The 14,756-nt window shown below is 32.7% G+C and overlaps 3 protein-coding genes across 3 annotated transcripts; 2 read left to right on the plus strand and 1 right to left on the minus strand.

Moving 5' to 3' along the window:
- Window positions 1-10,356: 10,356 nt before the first annotated feature.
- LOC111678992 (methionine aminopeptidase 1D, mitochondrial) lies at window positions 10,357-11,787 on the plus strand. Its single transcript, XM_023440471.2, has 4 exons — window positions 10,357-10,668; window positions 10,722-10,938; window positions 11,001-11,454; window positions 11,506-11,787. The coding sequence occupies exons 1-4, from the start codon at window positions 10,604-10,606 to the stop codon at window positions 11,700-11,702; spliced, it is 933 nt and encodes a 310-aa protein (XP_023296239.2). The 5' UTR covers window positions 10,357-10,603; the 3' UTR covers window positions 11,703-11,787.
- A 238-nt stretch (window positions 11,788-12,025) lies between these two features.
- LOC124420810 (methionine aminopeptidase 1B, chloroplastic-like) lies at window positions 12,026-12,610 on the plus strand (the record flags this gene model as incomplete). Its single annotated transcript, XM_046955003.1, is given in 2 exon segments — window positions 12,026-12,284; window positions 12,331-12,610. Coding segments are annotated over 2 exon segments (456 nt in total), but the record flags the coding sequence as incomplete, so codon positions are not given.
- Window positions 12,524-13,324, minus strand: LOC111678995 (cilia- and flagella-associated protein 20). Its single transcript, XM_023440474.2, has 2 exons — window positions 12,975-13,324; window positions 12,524-12,921 (listed from the first exon to the last, which is right to left on the minus strand). The coding sequence occupies exons 1-2, from the start codon at window positions 13,248-13,250 to the stop codon at window positions 12,592-12,594; spliced, it is 606 nt and encodes a 201-aa protein (XP_023296242.1). The 5' UTR covers window positions 13,251-13,324; the 3' UTR covers window positions 12,524-12,591.
- Window positions 13,325-14,756: the final 1,432 nt, after the last annotated feature.

The raw sequence follows: 14,756 nt of genomic DNA on the forward strand, positions 1-14,756 counted from the left end.
AAAAAGTTCCCTTTTATGGCTTCTAACTTAAGCCAGGCTCCACATACTTAATTTCATGTTTCTAGCCAATAACAATACACTAGTGCTGCTCTCGCTCTGCCAAAGTAAATTTATAATGTAGCGACACGAGTTGTTGTACAGCAAACGTCTACAAAAACCACAGGCAATTTGTTTTTGTTCGAAATACTAACTTGTCAAAATTTGTTTACACAATAATTAATGGAAAATATGGCATTATTGTTGTACTTTCCAAAAATATGTTGTTATTTATATTAAAAGTCACAGAGTTTTCTTTATTTTTTAAAAATTAGAACATTTTTAAAAATATTATACACTTAAAATACACTTTTTCACATTAAATACAACAAACTACTCATAAATTTGTACAAAAGCAAGCGTTAAAATGAAAACAAATATGGCAACATAAACATTTTTGACAAGTAAGTTCACAAATAGCAAGTTTAAAAAAATAGTCAGCTGTTCAAATGAGTCTACTTTATAAATTTATTTTGCGCTCTGCCTTGTTTTTATAAACAGAGTACAATAACAAAATTTACCGTATGATTATGTATTTTGTTTTTTGCAATTTCTGTTTGAGCATGAATAAAAAATTTCAGTTTTTGATGAAATTTTCAGAAGTTGTCTCTGACTTTTGCTCATATCTCCGTTATTTATGGACCGATTATGCTGGTAACGATCTTCCCGAAAGCATGTCTTACAGAATTATTGAAGATTCGGATTTCGCCGATATCTGGAGGCCGATTTCTGATTTCAACAAACATACAGACAGACGGACATGGCTTAATCGACTCCGCTATCTATAAGGATCCAGAATATATATACTTTATAGGGTCGGAAAATTATATTATAGAAATTATAAACGGAATGACAATCTTATATATACGAAGGTTGCAATTGCCACTCGTAAAGAAAAAACCTCTTCACATGTCGCCTAATGGCTCATAAAGGAGCGAATTTTATTATTTATTAGTTTTTATTTGATTTATTTGTTTTGTTTAAATTGTTTTATTTGTCCCTTTATATTTGTTTTATTTCTTTAATTTGATTTACATTTATTGAGCCACCATAAAGTCCTTTATAATTGTATGATCATTGTTGTTATTATTTTGTTCATATGTCCGTTAGGATTTTTTATATTGTTCTTTTTATTCCCTTTTGTTCTTATTTGTTTACATACTAAACGCACTTTGTCCCTAAATTCTACTGCAGTATTTTCGTTAAGTTTTTTGTTTGGAATGTAACAGTAAATGTACATAACAGAAAGAAATTTGTAGGCTCAGTATTTACTGGCTTTAATATTAAAGTTTAGTTTGTTGGGGACAAAGACTGCGGTAAGTGGTTCATATTTATATTAATATTATTTTTGTGGTTCTTTTTGGGTGTTTGTTATACTCGGTGTCCTCATCATAAGGCTTAAGTCGCAGTCAGCGACAAATTTTATTTCGCAATCTTTGGTGCGATTGTGGTTCCTTGCCTGCCTGAACAAATTTTATTTGTACTTTTGTGTGAATTTGTGGTTCCATGTCCGTCGGAACAAATTTCAATTGGAATAATTTTGTGGTTCCTTGCCTGCTGTACATTAAGTAGTTTTGTGTATATTTGCCGTTTAAATTTTTGGTGTGAAATTTTTTGTGGTTTTTTGAGAAACCTTTTGTGTATTTGTGGTTCATCATGCAACGCTCCCCTGCAAGAAAAAGTCAGCGCTACCAGTCAACAATGAATCAGCCTACTAGTGGTACCTCGTCTGCCGGAACAAAAGTTGGTTCCCAACAAATGACTGCATCTGCCGCTGAAGTCTCTGCACTGCCTGCCAGTTCTCTTGCCGCTGAAACCTCATCGACTCCCACTGGAGTGCCTCCATCAAACGTAAGTACCAGTGTCGCCTATTAAACCCAACCATCTAAAGTTGCTCCTTCTATCGCCGAGGTGCCTGCAAGTTCCATCGTTGCTGGAACGACGTGAACCGTAGCCACCACAGTTGCCAATATGGCGCCGCCAGTAACATGTACCAGTGAAGCCATCGTTGACAATTCTGCCTCAGCCAACGTCGACTGCGCTGAACGTCGGACGCCATTTTCTTCCGTATGCTGTAATGAAAATAATTTTTTGATACCGCCAAATATGCCGTTGTCTCAAAATGGTGGCTCGATGTTGGTGCATAGACAAAATTTATGACTTGCCGGAATTTAATGGCGTTCCTGAAGATTGGCCCATGTTTTCAACGGCTTTTAACCAGTCTACTGCCGTTTATAATTATAATAATTTTGAAAATTGTTTGAGGCTCCAAAAGGCTTTGAAGGGCGATGCACGGGAATGTGTGAAGTCGTTGTTGATCCATCCCGATAATGTGAGTATGGTTATGGAACAATTTTGTTTTCAATATGGTCGGCCCGAAATACTCATCCGTTGTCAACTGCAACAAGTTAAAGAAATTTCGCCCATTAGTGTAAGCGCTATCGACAAACTTGTGCCTCTTGCTGTTAAAGTGCAGAATCTAGCTGTTTTTTTTTTTTTTGGAAACTGCCAATGACAACAGCATTTAGCAAATCCTACACTGATGGAAGAACTGGTCGGGAAAATTCCTATCATTAAACGGATGGAGTGAGCGCGCTACGCCTCCACTATAAAGCCTTATCCTACAGTTTTGGATTTTAGTAAGTAGCTCAAAGTTGTCGCTGATTTGGTAAGAATAGTGCAGAGTTCTAGTGAAAATCGTCAAAATAATGAACCAAAAAGAAAAGTTGTCCTTCATGCCGCTGATGGTCAACATAAATAAGAATGCCCTCTATGCCAGGCAAATCATAAAATATTTGAGTGTAAAACATTGAGGTTATGTTTTTCGTGTCTCAGTAGTTTACATTCAAGCCATTTTGTCGTTATCGTAAGACGTGTCCCGTTGATGGTTGCCTAAGAAAACATAACAAATAATTGCATGAAAAATTAATAATTCGGTTTCATCGGTTCATCAAATGGAAATGAGTCTGTGCTTAGTTGTGTTTGAGATGTGCTACAGATAAAGATGTGTTGTTATTTCGAGTGGTGCCAATTGTGCTTTATGGTCCTAGTAACAAAGTTGAATCATATGCGTTGTTTGATGAAGGTTCTTCGGTTACTATGGTGGACAGCTCCTTGGAAAAGCAACAGGGTGTTCAGGAGCAACAAAGCTGATTAAATTCTGACAAGTACGCAACATCCATAAAGCAGCTGGCTTTGAACTACGTAACTTTTCATCCAACTCTTCGGAGGTAATTGTGGCTCTTAAAGGTACTATGAGAAACCGGTGAATTTTTCAAGCGATTTTAATGAGCTAAAATTATGTGTGGAATAATTGGCGCCAAGGTGTTCCTTTTGGTGTTCCTTACCGCCTGGAACTACATGTTTTTGTCGACGCCAGTGAAGACGCATTTGGAGCCGTGTCATACTGGAGGTCAATAAATGCCCATAATAAAATTGAAGTGTCTCTTGTGGCTGTCAAATCTAGATGTGCCCCTTTTAAGATTATGAGTATTCCTCGGCTCGAACTGCAGCAGCTGTTTTGGGTACTCGGTTACTGGTTACAATTTTGAAGGAGCATTCCGTTAAGGTATCAAGGATTGTTGGAATGATTCTACAACTGTAATAAATTGGATTTTCTCAGAAAGTCGTCGTTACAAACCTTTTGTGGCCCACAGAATTACGGAGATACTTGAATTTACTATCCCTGCAGTTTGGAGATGGCTGCCAACAAATCTAAATGTTGCGGATGGTACTACAAGAATGAAAATCCAAGTTGATTTTTCTGATGATTCCCGCTGTTTGAATGGTCCTAAATTTCTTTATGACTCTAAAGATAATTGGCCCCAAAAGGAAAACGTAGACCATAAAGAACAAAATTCGGAGGAACTTCGTCCAAAATTTGCTTTACTGGTAAATACACAAGGTGTTATTGATTATAAAAGATTTTCCTCCGATTTGAAACTAAAACGTACGGTGGCTTGGGTGTTAAGTTTTATAAACCGCTGCCGAAAGAAGATTGGCCCTGGTGAGGAAAATGGTTTAACTGCAGACGAGTTAAAAAATGCTGAAATAATATTAAAAATGAAGGTAGTCTACCCAAAAGTAGCGAATTGTACGCCCTGTGCCCGTATAAGGATGAAAATGCATTACTTCGTGCTTATGGCCGTGTGGACTCAGCTAGCTGGTTACCATTGGATATAAGGCGTCCGTTTATATTACCATCGTTCCATCATGTTACCGAGTTGTTTGTGGCCTATGTACACGAAAAGATGAAACACCAAAATTTTGAATACACAATATGTGAAATTAGAAGATCATTTTGGAATCCTTAGAAAAATTTTGCGTAAGCGTGTTTCTAATTGTTTTATTTGCAGATTTCGTCGTACATTGCCGATGCCACCACTTATGGGTTCTTTGCCAAAGGACAGGTTGACTCCATATATTCGTCCCTTTTCCTACACTGGTTTGGATTACTTTGGCACTCTGACTATTACAATTGGTCGTCACCATGAAAAACGCTGGGCTTTATTTACTTGCCTAACCATAAGAGCCATCCATTTAGAAGTCGTGACCCATGTTAGAGGGTCAGATCGTTGTTTACTTGGGAAAAAATTTTAAAATTACATTTCAAGGTTATCTCCAATGTCACTAGATATAATCCTCATTGACAAAAATTGGACTATTGACCAATTAGGTGCATATTTTGACATAAAGAAATTTACTAGTACTACAAGACACATATCAGCAAAAATAACCAAAAACAACTGCTTAAAATTGTCACTTCAAATTAAATAGCATTTCGAAGCATAGACAACTGTCCTTTCATAACAATAAGTTGAAATTTTTTAAAATTAATTAACATTTTTCAATATTGTTTCAACTTATTTCAAAGAGTGCGCTATAATTATGAAACAGTTTTTTATGGTCAGTTTTGTATAAAAAGCCCTATTACCGTTATTTTGCCGCCCTACGCCGATTTTTTATACTTATTACATAAACTGAACTTCGTTCTTGAATTTGCCATCATTCATTTTTTTCTAACTTAATTAATTGTAATAATATAAAAAGAATAAAAACCTAATTCAAGGTGCGCTATATTTTTGAGCAGTACTTTATTTTTTATTTCTAGGACTATGCGTGATGTGACATTTGTGTAGTCTTTTCCTTTCTGGGTTGGTCCAAAATTTACTCTACCCCTATATAAGTTCACCCTTAGAAAAAAATATTAACACCAATTATTGGAATAAAAATACTTATATAGCAAACATAAACAAGGAGTCAAAACCGTTTTGTCAAATTTTATCAGGATCGGTCCAAAATTTAAACTATCCCAGATATATGGTCCACCTGTGGAAATGACTAACGCTCATAACTGGCTTAAAAATATCGATAAAATTCGAGATAAACAAATCGTCAAATAGCAGTTATATATCATTTTATCGTTTTATGTTATATATCATTTTTGTAAATCATGAAAATCAATCTTTTCCATGTGCATAAACACATATTGAAAATGTAAATAATGAAAACCAATTTTTGCATCTGTTCCACGCATGGACACGCACAATGTCAGATTTTGCAAATTTAGGGGGACTAAACTTATTTTTTTTGTGTGTTTTTTTGATTATGTTTAAATGCAGTACGACAGACAACTGGCCAAATAATAAATAAATGCTTAAGAAAGTGAAGGAATGTAAACCAAAACAAGGTAACGGTATTCTGAATGTCGTGTATATTACAAAAAATAAAAATCTTATTTTTATCTGCCGAGTATTAAGTAACTTTGAATCATTATAACTATTTTTTATGGATATTTTTCCATTTTTTTGCTTTTTAAAGGTATTAATCTATTTAATAATAGTAATAAAGCTTTTTGAAAAATAAGTGAGGACACATTTTTCTGTGCCGTTTAAAGTAAGTCATTTTATTGTAAGTAAGTTTTGAAATTAACAAATATTTAATGGAATCAAAAATATAGAATACCATTTGATTCCAAGGTTCTGTTGGCACTATATGATAAATTGATATATAACCTATTGGGATTACAAAATATTTTTTGCATCTTTTTGCATACCCCATACACATTTTTTCAAAAGTTCATCATGAACTCGCAAATGTCGAATCAACAAATTTTCGGTGTTTGGCAAATTTTCGGGTTATGTCAAAATAAATTAATTTATTTTTAATCCCAAAAAAATTATATTTGTGTTTTCAAAGCAAAAAAAAATAAATTTAAAATTATGAATTAAAATGTTCATAAAAAGTTTTCAAATAAGAAAATTCAAATGAAGAAGCTTTAAAACATTGTCCTGCTGCAGATACAAGATAAATGTAACGACGGTTGTGTGGGTAATATTGTGAAATACACAAGAACTATTTCTTTCCAATGTTTATTATTTTTAAATTTTAAAATTTCATTTTGACAAAACCCAACTCTAGACAACAAAAAATTATTGTGTTTGTTGCCGAAACGCTCCCACCTTACTTTTTACATCATGCATATTTGTAAACAAAAATAACTCACCACACCAAAAAAAATTAATATTGTTAAAACAGCTGTTAGGGTTTTTTTCTTTTTTGTCGGGTTGTTTTCTTTAAGTGCATACGGGTATAATATATTTAATGTCGACTTTTCGACACTTCCATTGGCAATAGTAGATTTCTACACGCACATAAAGAAAACAACCCGACGAAAAAGACAACAAACCGTAACAGCTGTTTTATCAAAATAAAAAAAATTTTGGTGTGGTGAGTTATTTTTGTTAACAAATATGTGTTTCTGCACGTGGAAAAGACGCAAAAACTCGTTTTCATTATTTACATTTGTTTATGCACGTGGAAAAAATTAAAAAAAAATTGATTTTCATGATTTACATTAAAAAAAATATTTTTAACCAATTAAAATATGTATATAAATGTGGAAAGGAACAAATCTGATAAAATATAAATATATTTGGAATTATATCGTTACAGAATGCCTTTTAATAAAAAACATTCAAAAAATGTTACTATGGTCATATATAGAAAATTATATATATATAGAACTTTAAGTTGGGAGTGTAGAAATCGGATGGCATACATTTATTTCCGGATTTCATCGTTCTAGGGTGTGTACTACAACAGCAAACCTTTTTTTACAAAAAATTTTACTATAGCCGTATATATAAAATGATATATAAGTGTTATCGGACGATCTTGTGCACGATAAAAACATATAGAGAACTTTAAGTTGGAAGTGTAGAAATCGGATGGCATATATTTTTTCCGGATTTCATCGTTCCAGGGTGTGTACTACAACAACAAACTTTATTTTTACAAAAAATGTTAGTATAGCCGTATATATAAAATGATATATAAATGCTATCGGACGATCTTGTGCACGATAAAAACCTATATAGAACTTTAAGTTGGAAGTGTAGAAATCGGATGGCATACATTTTATCCGGATTTCATCGTTCTAGGATATGTACTACAACAACAAACTTTTTCATACTTACATTCGCGCCCGGTTGTAGAAATGCCCTTAGGGAAGTTATGGTACTGTTTACCATTAGACCATTAGCCGGGGCACTGCATGTGGTAATTGGTAGCGAACGAACTAGCTAAATTAGGTTCGATATGTAGATGACAGGGGATGGATTGTAAAACCATCCATTTGTAACTATTATATGTTGGCAACCAAAAGAATCCGTGACATCATAAACCAGTCCTGAACTAGTACATTGAATTGGCCTTACGGTCAATACTTGATATGATACTTATTGGACTGGATAGACACTGTCTAAGGATTCAGATAAGGATGCTAGTAGGGGATTGCTCAATTAGGGCCTTTGTCAGCAAATGGGACAGTAATTATCAAGGGAATTAGTCATTTTTTTTTTGACTAGGTTTTATAAGGAGACTAATTTTCTCTTACTTTATTTTAGAGAATTGACTGGTAAATCTTCTGGGTGGAAACCCCTTGAGAATCGGCCTGTTTCCATTCATCTCTGTAGAAATCTTGTTTTTATTCTAGTTTTTTGTTTCTTTATCTTAAGATCTTCACTCTCCATGAAGGGAATCACAATGGACCTTACGGTTTCCCAGCGGGGATGCATAACTAGGGTCGCCAGCGTGGCTGGATTGTCCAGCTTGTCCAGTTTCAAGCTAAAATTTAATTTGTCCAGCTAAATAAAATATTTTTAGTACACTGCAATAATTATACCCTACACCACTTTGGTGGGGAGGGTATATTGGATTTGTGCTGATGTTTGTAACATACAAAAATATTCATTCTAGATCCACCTTAAAGTATACCAATCGGCTTAGAATCGTTTTCTGAGTCGATTAAGCTATGTCCGTCCGTCTGGATAGCTGTCCATGTAAACCTTGTGCGCAAGGTTGTGGTTCATTATTTCACCTAGCCCCATAGAACAGAACCCCCCGAAAAGGGCTTCTGAGCTCATAATTATGTTAAATATACAGATATATCGATAAAATACGGCAACATTAAGTTTTATAGAAGTCTTGATGACCCTGCCAAATTTCATAAAGATCGGGCCCCATTTGACCCTCGCTCCCATACAAAGTCCTCTTCAGAAAATTACTTGAATGTCCCAAATTAACTTATAAACACAAATATCGCGATGAAATTCAGCACAATAAAATATTATGTAAATATAAATATATTCACAAAATTTTATCGGGCTTGGTCCATATTTGCTCCTAGCCCCTATATAAAGCCTCTTTCAGAAAATTAGTTTTTCATCCATAAATTGCTTAAATGTATCGGAACAAGGGAATATTGAAGATAAATGCTTTATTATGAAAAATAAATCACATTTAATATTCATAACTGGTGTAGGGTATCATATGGTCGACCACGCCCGACTATACTTTCTTACTTGTTTTTATGTTATCTTTGTCAAATCATGTTAGCCAACTCTTTGTTATACAACTATGTTATGATTTCCCTCTTCTATCATCATGTCTCAACACTTGAACAGCATAATGTCGTAATATATATTAGGAATGTTCGCATACTCGATAATTTGTAACAATTTGCAACAATTGTTATTGGATTCCGTTCGCGTGCGTTGAAAAACTTGCAACGAGAGAGTAAGAGAGCGGTAAAAATTACAGTTTGTTGATAGAGAATTTTTTGATTTTACTGAATATTTTTTCCCCAGAAAAAATATCCAACTTATATTTACAACATATGTTTGATTTATGAATATGTAAACAAACCAAAGAAACCAAAAATTTGGTAAATTTTAAATTTTTTGAAAGAAATATATAAATTAACACACGAGTATTAAAAAATTATATCATCATAAATTAGTTTTTAAAAGAGTTTAAGTAAGTAAGTAAGTAAATATTTATTGAGACTTTTTTCTTTTTCGATAACATGTGTTTACTTAACTAAATGGTAACATGTACGAATGTAACATAGAACTATTGTTGTCTTATTCTATTATACGGTGTTTTATGAAAATACGTTACTTGCTAATTTCCTTTTTTAAGGGAATATGTTAGTAATATAAAATTATAAGAGAACAAGGTTTGCTCGCGACCTTTTACTTTTGCAGACAGCGCAAGAGAGTCTGTCAAATAAATAAATAAATAAAACAAAATAAAATACATAACACTTAAAACGAGATAACAAACAAAATCCGTTAAAAGAGTTTATTTGTCATGAAATATCATAACAAATATTGTCAATCTAGCGCTTTTAAAACAATTTAGTTTGTCTTTCTCTTAGCGATTTTGTGTAAATTTTTATTTTAATAATATGTTTGTATCATGAAGTTTTAAAACAATAATATATTTTTAATGATACTACATGTGTTGTTAACTTTAAATATCCATTTATTTATAGGAAAAATCAAAGTTAGAATTATTTGTTTTAGTGTTTTATTAGCGATTGAGATTTCAGCAAAAGGGCATTACCAATCTTTGTTTATAAACAAAAAATTGGATTTCGCGTATTTTTTTGGATATTTTTTTTAATGAGAGTAAATTAAAAATTACTCTTTATCATAAAGTTACCGTATAACACGAAAAGACCTATTATTGAGAGCGATAGTCAATTTATTTACGTACAGCTTACGTACTTATGATTTTTAAAATTTAAAACTTCTTTTTTTGTAAATCGCCAAATTAGACACACACAAACTTAATGTTTTTAATAAAACTCACCACACAACAAACAAAAGCAGCTGTTACGTTTTGCTGTTTTTTAATAGGTTGTTTTCTTAACGGGTATGATTTCTACTTCTATCTACTAAAGTCGACTATTCGATTATATAAAAGTGGATTTACAGAACCCTAGTATAAAGTACCCTATAGGGTACTTTATACTAGGGTTCTGTAATATATATATTCCCTAAAGAAATTTTAAACATTTTTACTCAGAATAGAAAAGATTTCCCGATATATTTAATTGTTGAACTTAGTACCATTAAACTGAGATTTTTGATGTAAAACAACGTTGTTCTGTTGACTTTTTGTTAAGAGTTGTGATATATTCGTCAAGTATAGACAGAAAGTTTTTAAAAAAGTTACTTTGTAAAATACGATTTTTTCAATAAATGGTTAAAAACTAAAAATGAGGTCCTTTTTATTTAAAATTGCCCACCGACAAATAAGTCAAAGTTTTTTTAAGAAAAAAAAGTATGTTCATAAAATAAGCAATATTAATATTAGAAAACTAAATTTTTTTAAAGTGATTTTGGAAAGTGTAATACTGTGTCGATAGGAAATATTTCACCAGAACGACATGTTCCAAATTATATAAATGTACCAGATTATTATCACAAGGCTATGGGACCTGGCAGTACGTTAGGACTACCTGAAATAAAAACTGAATTGCAAATTAAAAAAATGAGAGAAAGTTGTCGATTAGCAGCCGATATTCTTCAATCATGCCAGGAAATTATAAAAGTATGTTCACACGTAACTTAATATGCGTAATAAATATTAGATTTTCTAAGCGATTGTAACAGGTTGGTGTTACTACAGACGAGATCGACAGGTTTGTTCACGAAAAAATTATTTTAGCAAAGGCTTACCCTTCACCACTTCGTTATGCCGGATTCCCTAAATCCATATGTACATCCGTTAATAATGTTGCATGTCACGGCATACCTGATGATAGACCATTGCAAGATGGTGATATAATAAATGTTGACATAACTGTCTTTTATAATGGCTTCCATGGTGACTGCTCAAAAACTTTTTTGGTTGGAGATGTTGATGAGCGAGGTCTATACTTAGTGCAAAAAACTGAAGAGTGCCTTCTCGACTGTATTAGTTTGTGCAAGCCTAATGAAGAGTTCAACAAGATTGGAAATTACGTGCACCATTTTTGTAAAAAATTTGGACTTAACACAATTCCTGCATTTATTGGTCATGGTATTGGAAGCTATTTTCACGGACCGCCGGAAATACTACACTTTAGTAAGATGACATTAACACTTGTTTTATTTTTTATACTATTTTTATTTTTAGAGAATAAAATGCCAGGAAAGATGACCGCTGGTATGACATTCACTATAGAACCTATATTAACATTGGGTGGACCCGAAATTGAAATACAAGAAGATGGCTGGACAGCAATAAGTGTCGATGGAGCAAGAAGTGCACAATTTGAGCACACTATACTTATCACAGAAACTAGTCATGAAATTTTAACCTTATCGGATTAATTTTTTAAAAGTTATATCAAAATTGAGTTTATTCTTTAATAGTTATGTATAAAATTGTTGATTTTACTAACTGCAAATAGCCTGAGCTGTGGACTTTTGCATTGGTTTTTGTATGGGCAAAAATAATTTAAATTCTGGTGGTAATTCATCTTCAGAGTAAAGACGATCAGAGAAATAAACTCGTCGGATTCGACAGTTCGCATGTATTTGTACACGCAAAGTTTCAACATAATTTGTACCGTAGGCTCTCCTTGTAAAATTAGATTGAATTTGGTTCCATTCCTCGTCTAATCGCATTAGCATAGTGCAAATGAATGGCTTGACACGTGTTGTTGATTGATGGTGACTGCTCAAAAACTTTTTTGGTTGGAGATGTTGATGAGCGAGGTCTATACTTAGTGCAAAAAACTGAAGAGAGCCTTCTCAACTGTATTAGTTTGTGCAAGCCTAATGTAGAGTTCAACAAGATTGGAAATTACGTGCAGCATTTTTGTAAAAAATTTGGACTTAACATAATTTCTGCATTTACTGGTCATGGTATTGGAAGCTATTTTCACGGACCGCCGGAAATACTACACTTTAGTAAGATGACCTTAACACTTGTTTTATTATTATACTATTTTTTTAGAGAATAAAATGCCAGGAAAGATGACCGCTGGTATGACATTCACTATAGAACCTATATTAACATTGGGTGGACCCGAAATTGAAATACAAGAAGATGGCTGGACAGCAATAAGTGTCGATGGAGCAAGAAGTGCATAATTTGAGCACACTATACTTATCACAGAAACTAGTCATGAAATTTTAACCTTATCGTATTAAATTTTTAAGTTATAGTAAAATTTATTTTATTCTTTAATAGTTATGTATAAAATTGTTGATTTTACTAACTGCAAATAGCCTGAGCTGTGGACTTTTGCATTGGTTTTTGTATGGGCAAAAATAATTTAAATTCTGGTGGTAATTCATCTTCAGAGTAAAGACGATCAGAGAAATAAACTCTTCGGATTCGACAATTCGCATGTATTTGTACTCGCAAGGTTTCAACATAATTTGTACCGTAGGCTCTCCTTGTAAAATCAGATAGATTGAATTGAATTTGGTTCCATCCCTCGTCTAATCGCATTGGCATAGTGCAAATGAATGGCTTGACACGTGTTGTTGATTGATAGTTGCTTGCCCTGAAACGTCTTCTTACGTTTTTATCATCTAAAACCTATAAAATATACATTTAGATACATATGTACATAAACAATCATATTTCCTTACTTGAACTTCAAATGTGAAGTATTTCTTCATATTTTTTATAATCATTACCAAGAAGGGCAATTTAATACCCAAAGTTTTCTTTGGATCAGCAGGACATGTTATAAATGTAGTACTCACATTAGTTCCAACTATTTCGAGAACTAAGCTTTGTATATCGTTGTCCGTAATACGTTTAATGTGGCCATTTCTTACTTTCTTGTCCCATATTTGGAGAGGTTTACTTCCAATGCTATATAAAATGGATAAGAATCCAGATTGGAAAGTGTTTTTAAACATATTACAAACTTAAAAGAATTTAAAAAAATTTATAATTTCGAAATATTTTGTTTACTTCACAATAATAAATGAAATGTTTCTTTGTTTATGTCAATAATTACAATAATAATAGGCGTTGCCATATTTACGCAAGAGTTCAATGCGCCATGTCTAGACTAGATAAATTTACATTATGGTAAAGGTAAAAATGTTTATCATGATTAAAATCTGTCTGTTCAAAAGTCATTTAAGCCCCCTTTACACAACAAGCACACAAGTAATATCTGTCAAAATTTTGAGTACAAGAGTATGGATAGGATCATCTAAACGCACTATGTAATGAAACAGTCAAACATTGAGAGAAAATACGGATGTAAAATTTAATAGTGTATGAGCCATATCATTTTTTGAAATCGTTCCACAAAAGAAAACAAGCAAGTCGTATTACATCATTAATGTATTTTTTTACGTAAAAAATTAAACAACTGTTTCCGTCTTACTTTGTTATTGTTTTATTCTCTTTTTTGTCACACGGTGGAATTTCACTTCGCTTTTTTATTAAATGTATTTTCAGACTACAATACTGAGTATTAACCCATTTTAAATTTAATATATTATAGAATTTTGTCGGTATGTCAAGAAATCTGTAAGAATAATATATAAATATTTTAGACATACATTTTATCAATTCTTACCTTTATAAATTCAATGATGTTCCTGTTTTTTTTTTCATTTATTTTCAATTTATTTTATTTTCCTGTTTTTATTTCATAATTTTTCATATATTTTCTCTTAAGTTTTAGTAAAAAATGTAGCACACGAAGATGTACCAGAACTTAGATTTGTTGCATTCGAGTGGACTAGATAAGGTGACTATGTCTTGCCACTTATTAGAATTTGGTGTTCGATTTTCAGGACTAAAATGGTTGTTGTCTTTACTGGAATCATGATTTGTTGGTTTTACTTTGTTGCAAGTAATTGGTTAATGTGTGTTTGCTCGGGGTCATATGGTACCAAAACATTGTCGCTTGTTATTTAATTTTTGAGAGCAATAAATGATTTTTCACATGCATCTGTCCACTTAAATTTTTGGTTCTTTCATAATAACTGCCTTAAAGGTGTTGATAACGATGACAGATTATTTATAAAACGTGCGTAGTAGGTTAAAATCGCCTAACGTGCATAAGAGATCTGGCGTTCTTTGTGATATACGGGGGATGTATTTTCTCTTAAATTGTTTTTCGGTTTGCTACACCGTTTAGGTCAGACGTATTTTTTTAAGCGCAGAGAGATAAATTTTTAATTTTTTATTATATTTTGATTTTTGGACTACTTGCATCATTTTGCATAAAATTGCAATTGTATGTCTATATTTTTGCCCCATGACATGGAGTACGATGTCTCAGAGGAGGTAGTGGCGACTTCTATGGTTGCACAGACTGCTGTTTTTGATAATGGCTGCACGAATACGACAATAAATACATCGGACATGGCAAATGACCGTAAACGACAAAGAGTAGAAAACAC

This window comes from Lucilia cuprina, chromosome 2 (genome assembly GCF_022045245.1).
Source record: "Lucilia cuprina isolate Lc7/37 chromosome 2, ASM2204524v1, whole genome shotgun sequence".
NCBI lineage: Eukaryota > Metazoa > Arthropoda > Insecta > Diptera > Calliphoridae > Lucilia > Lucilia cuprina.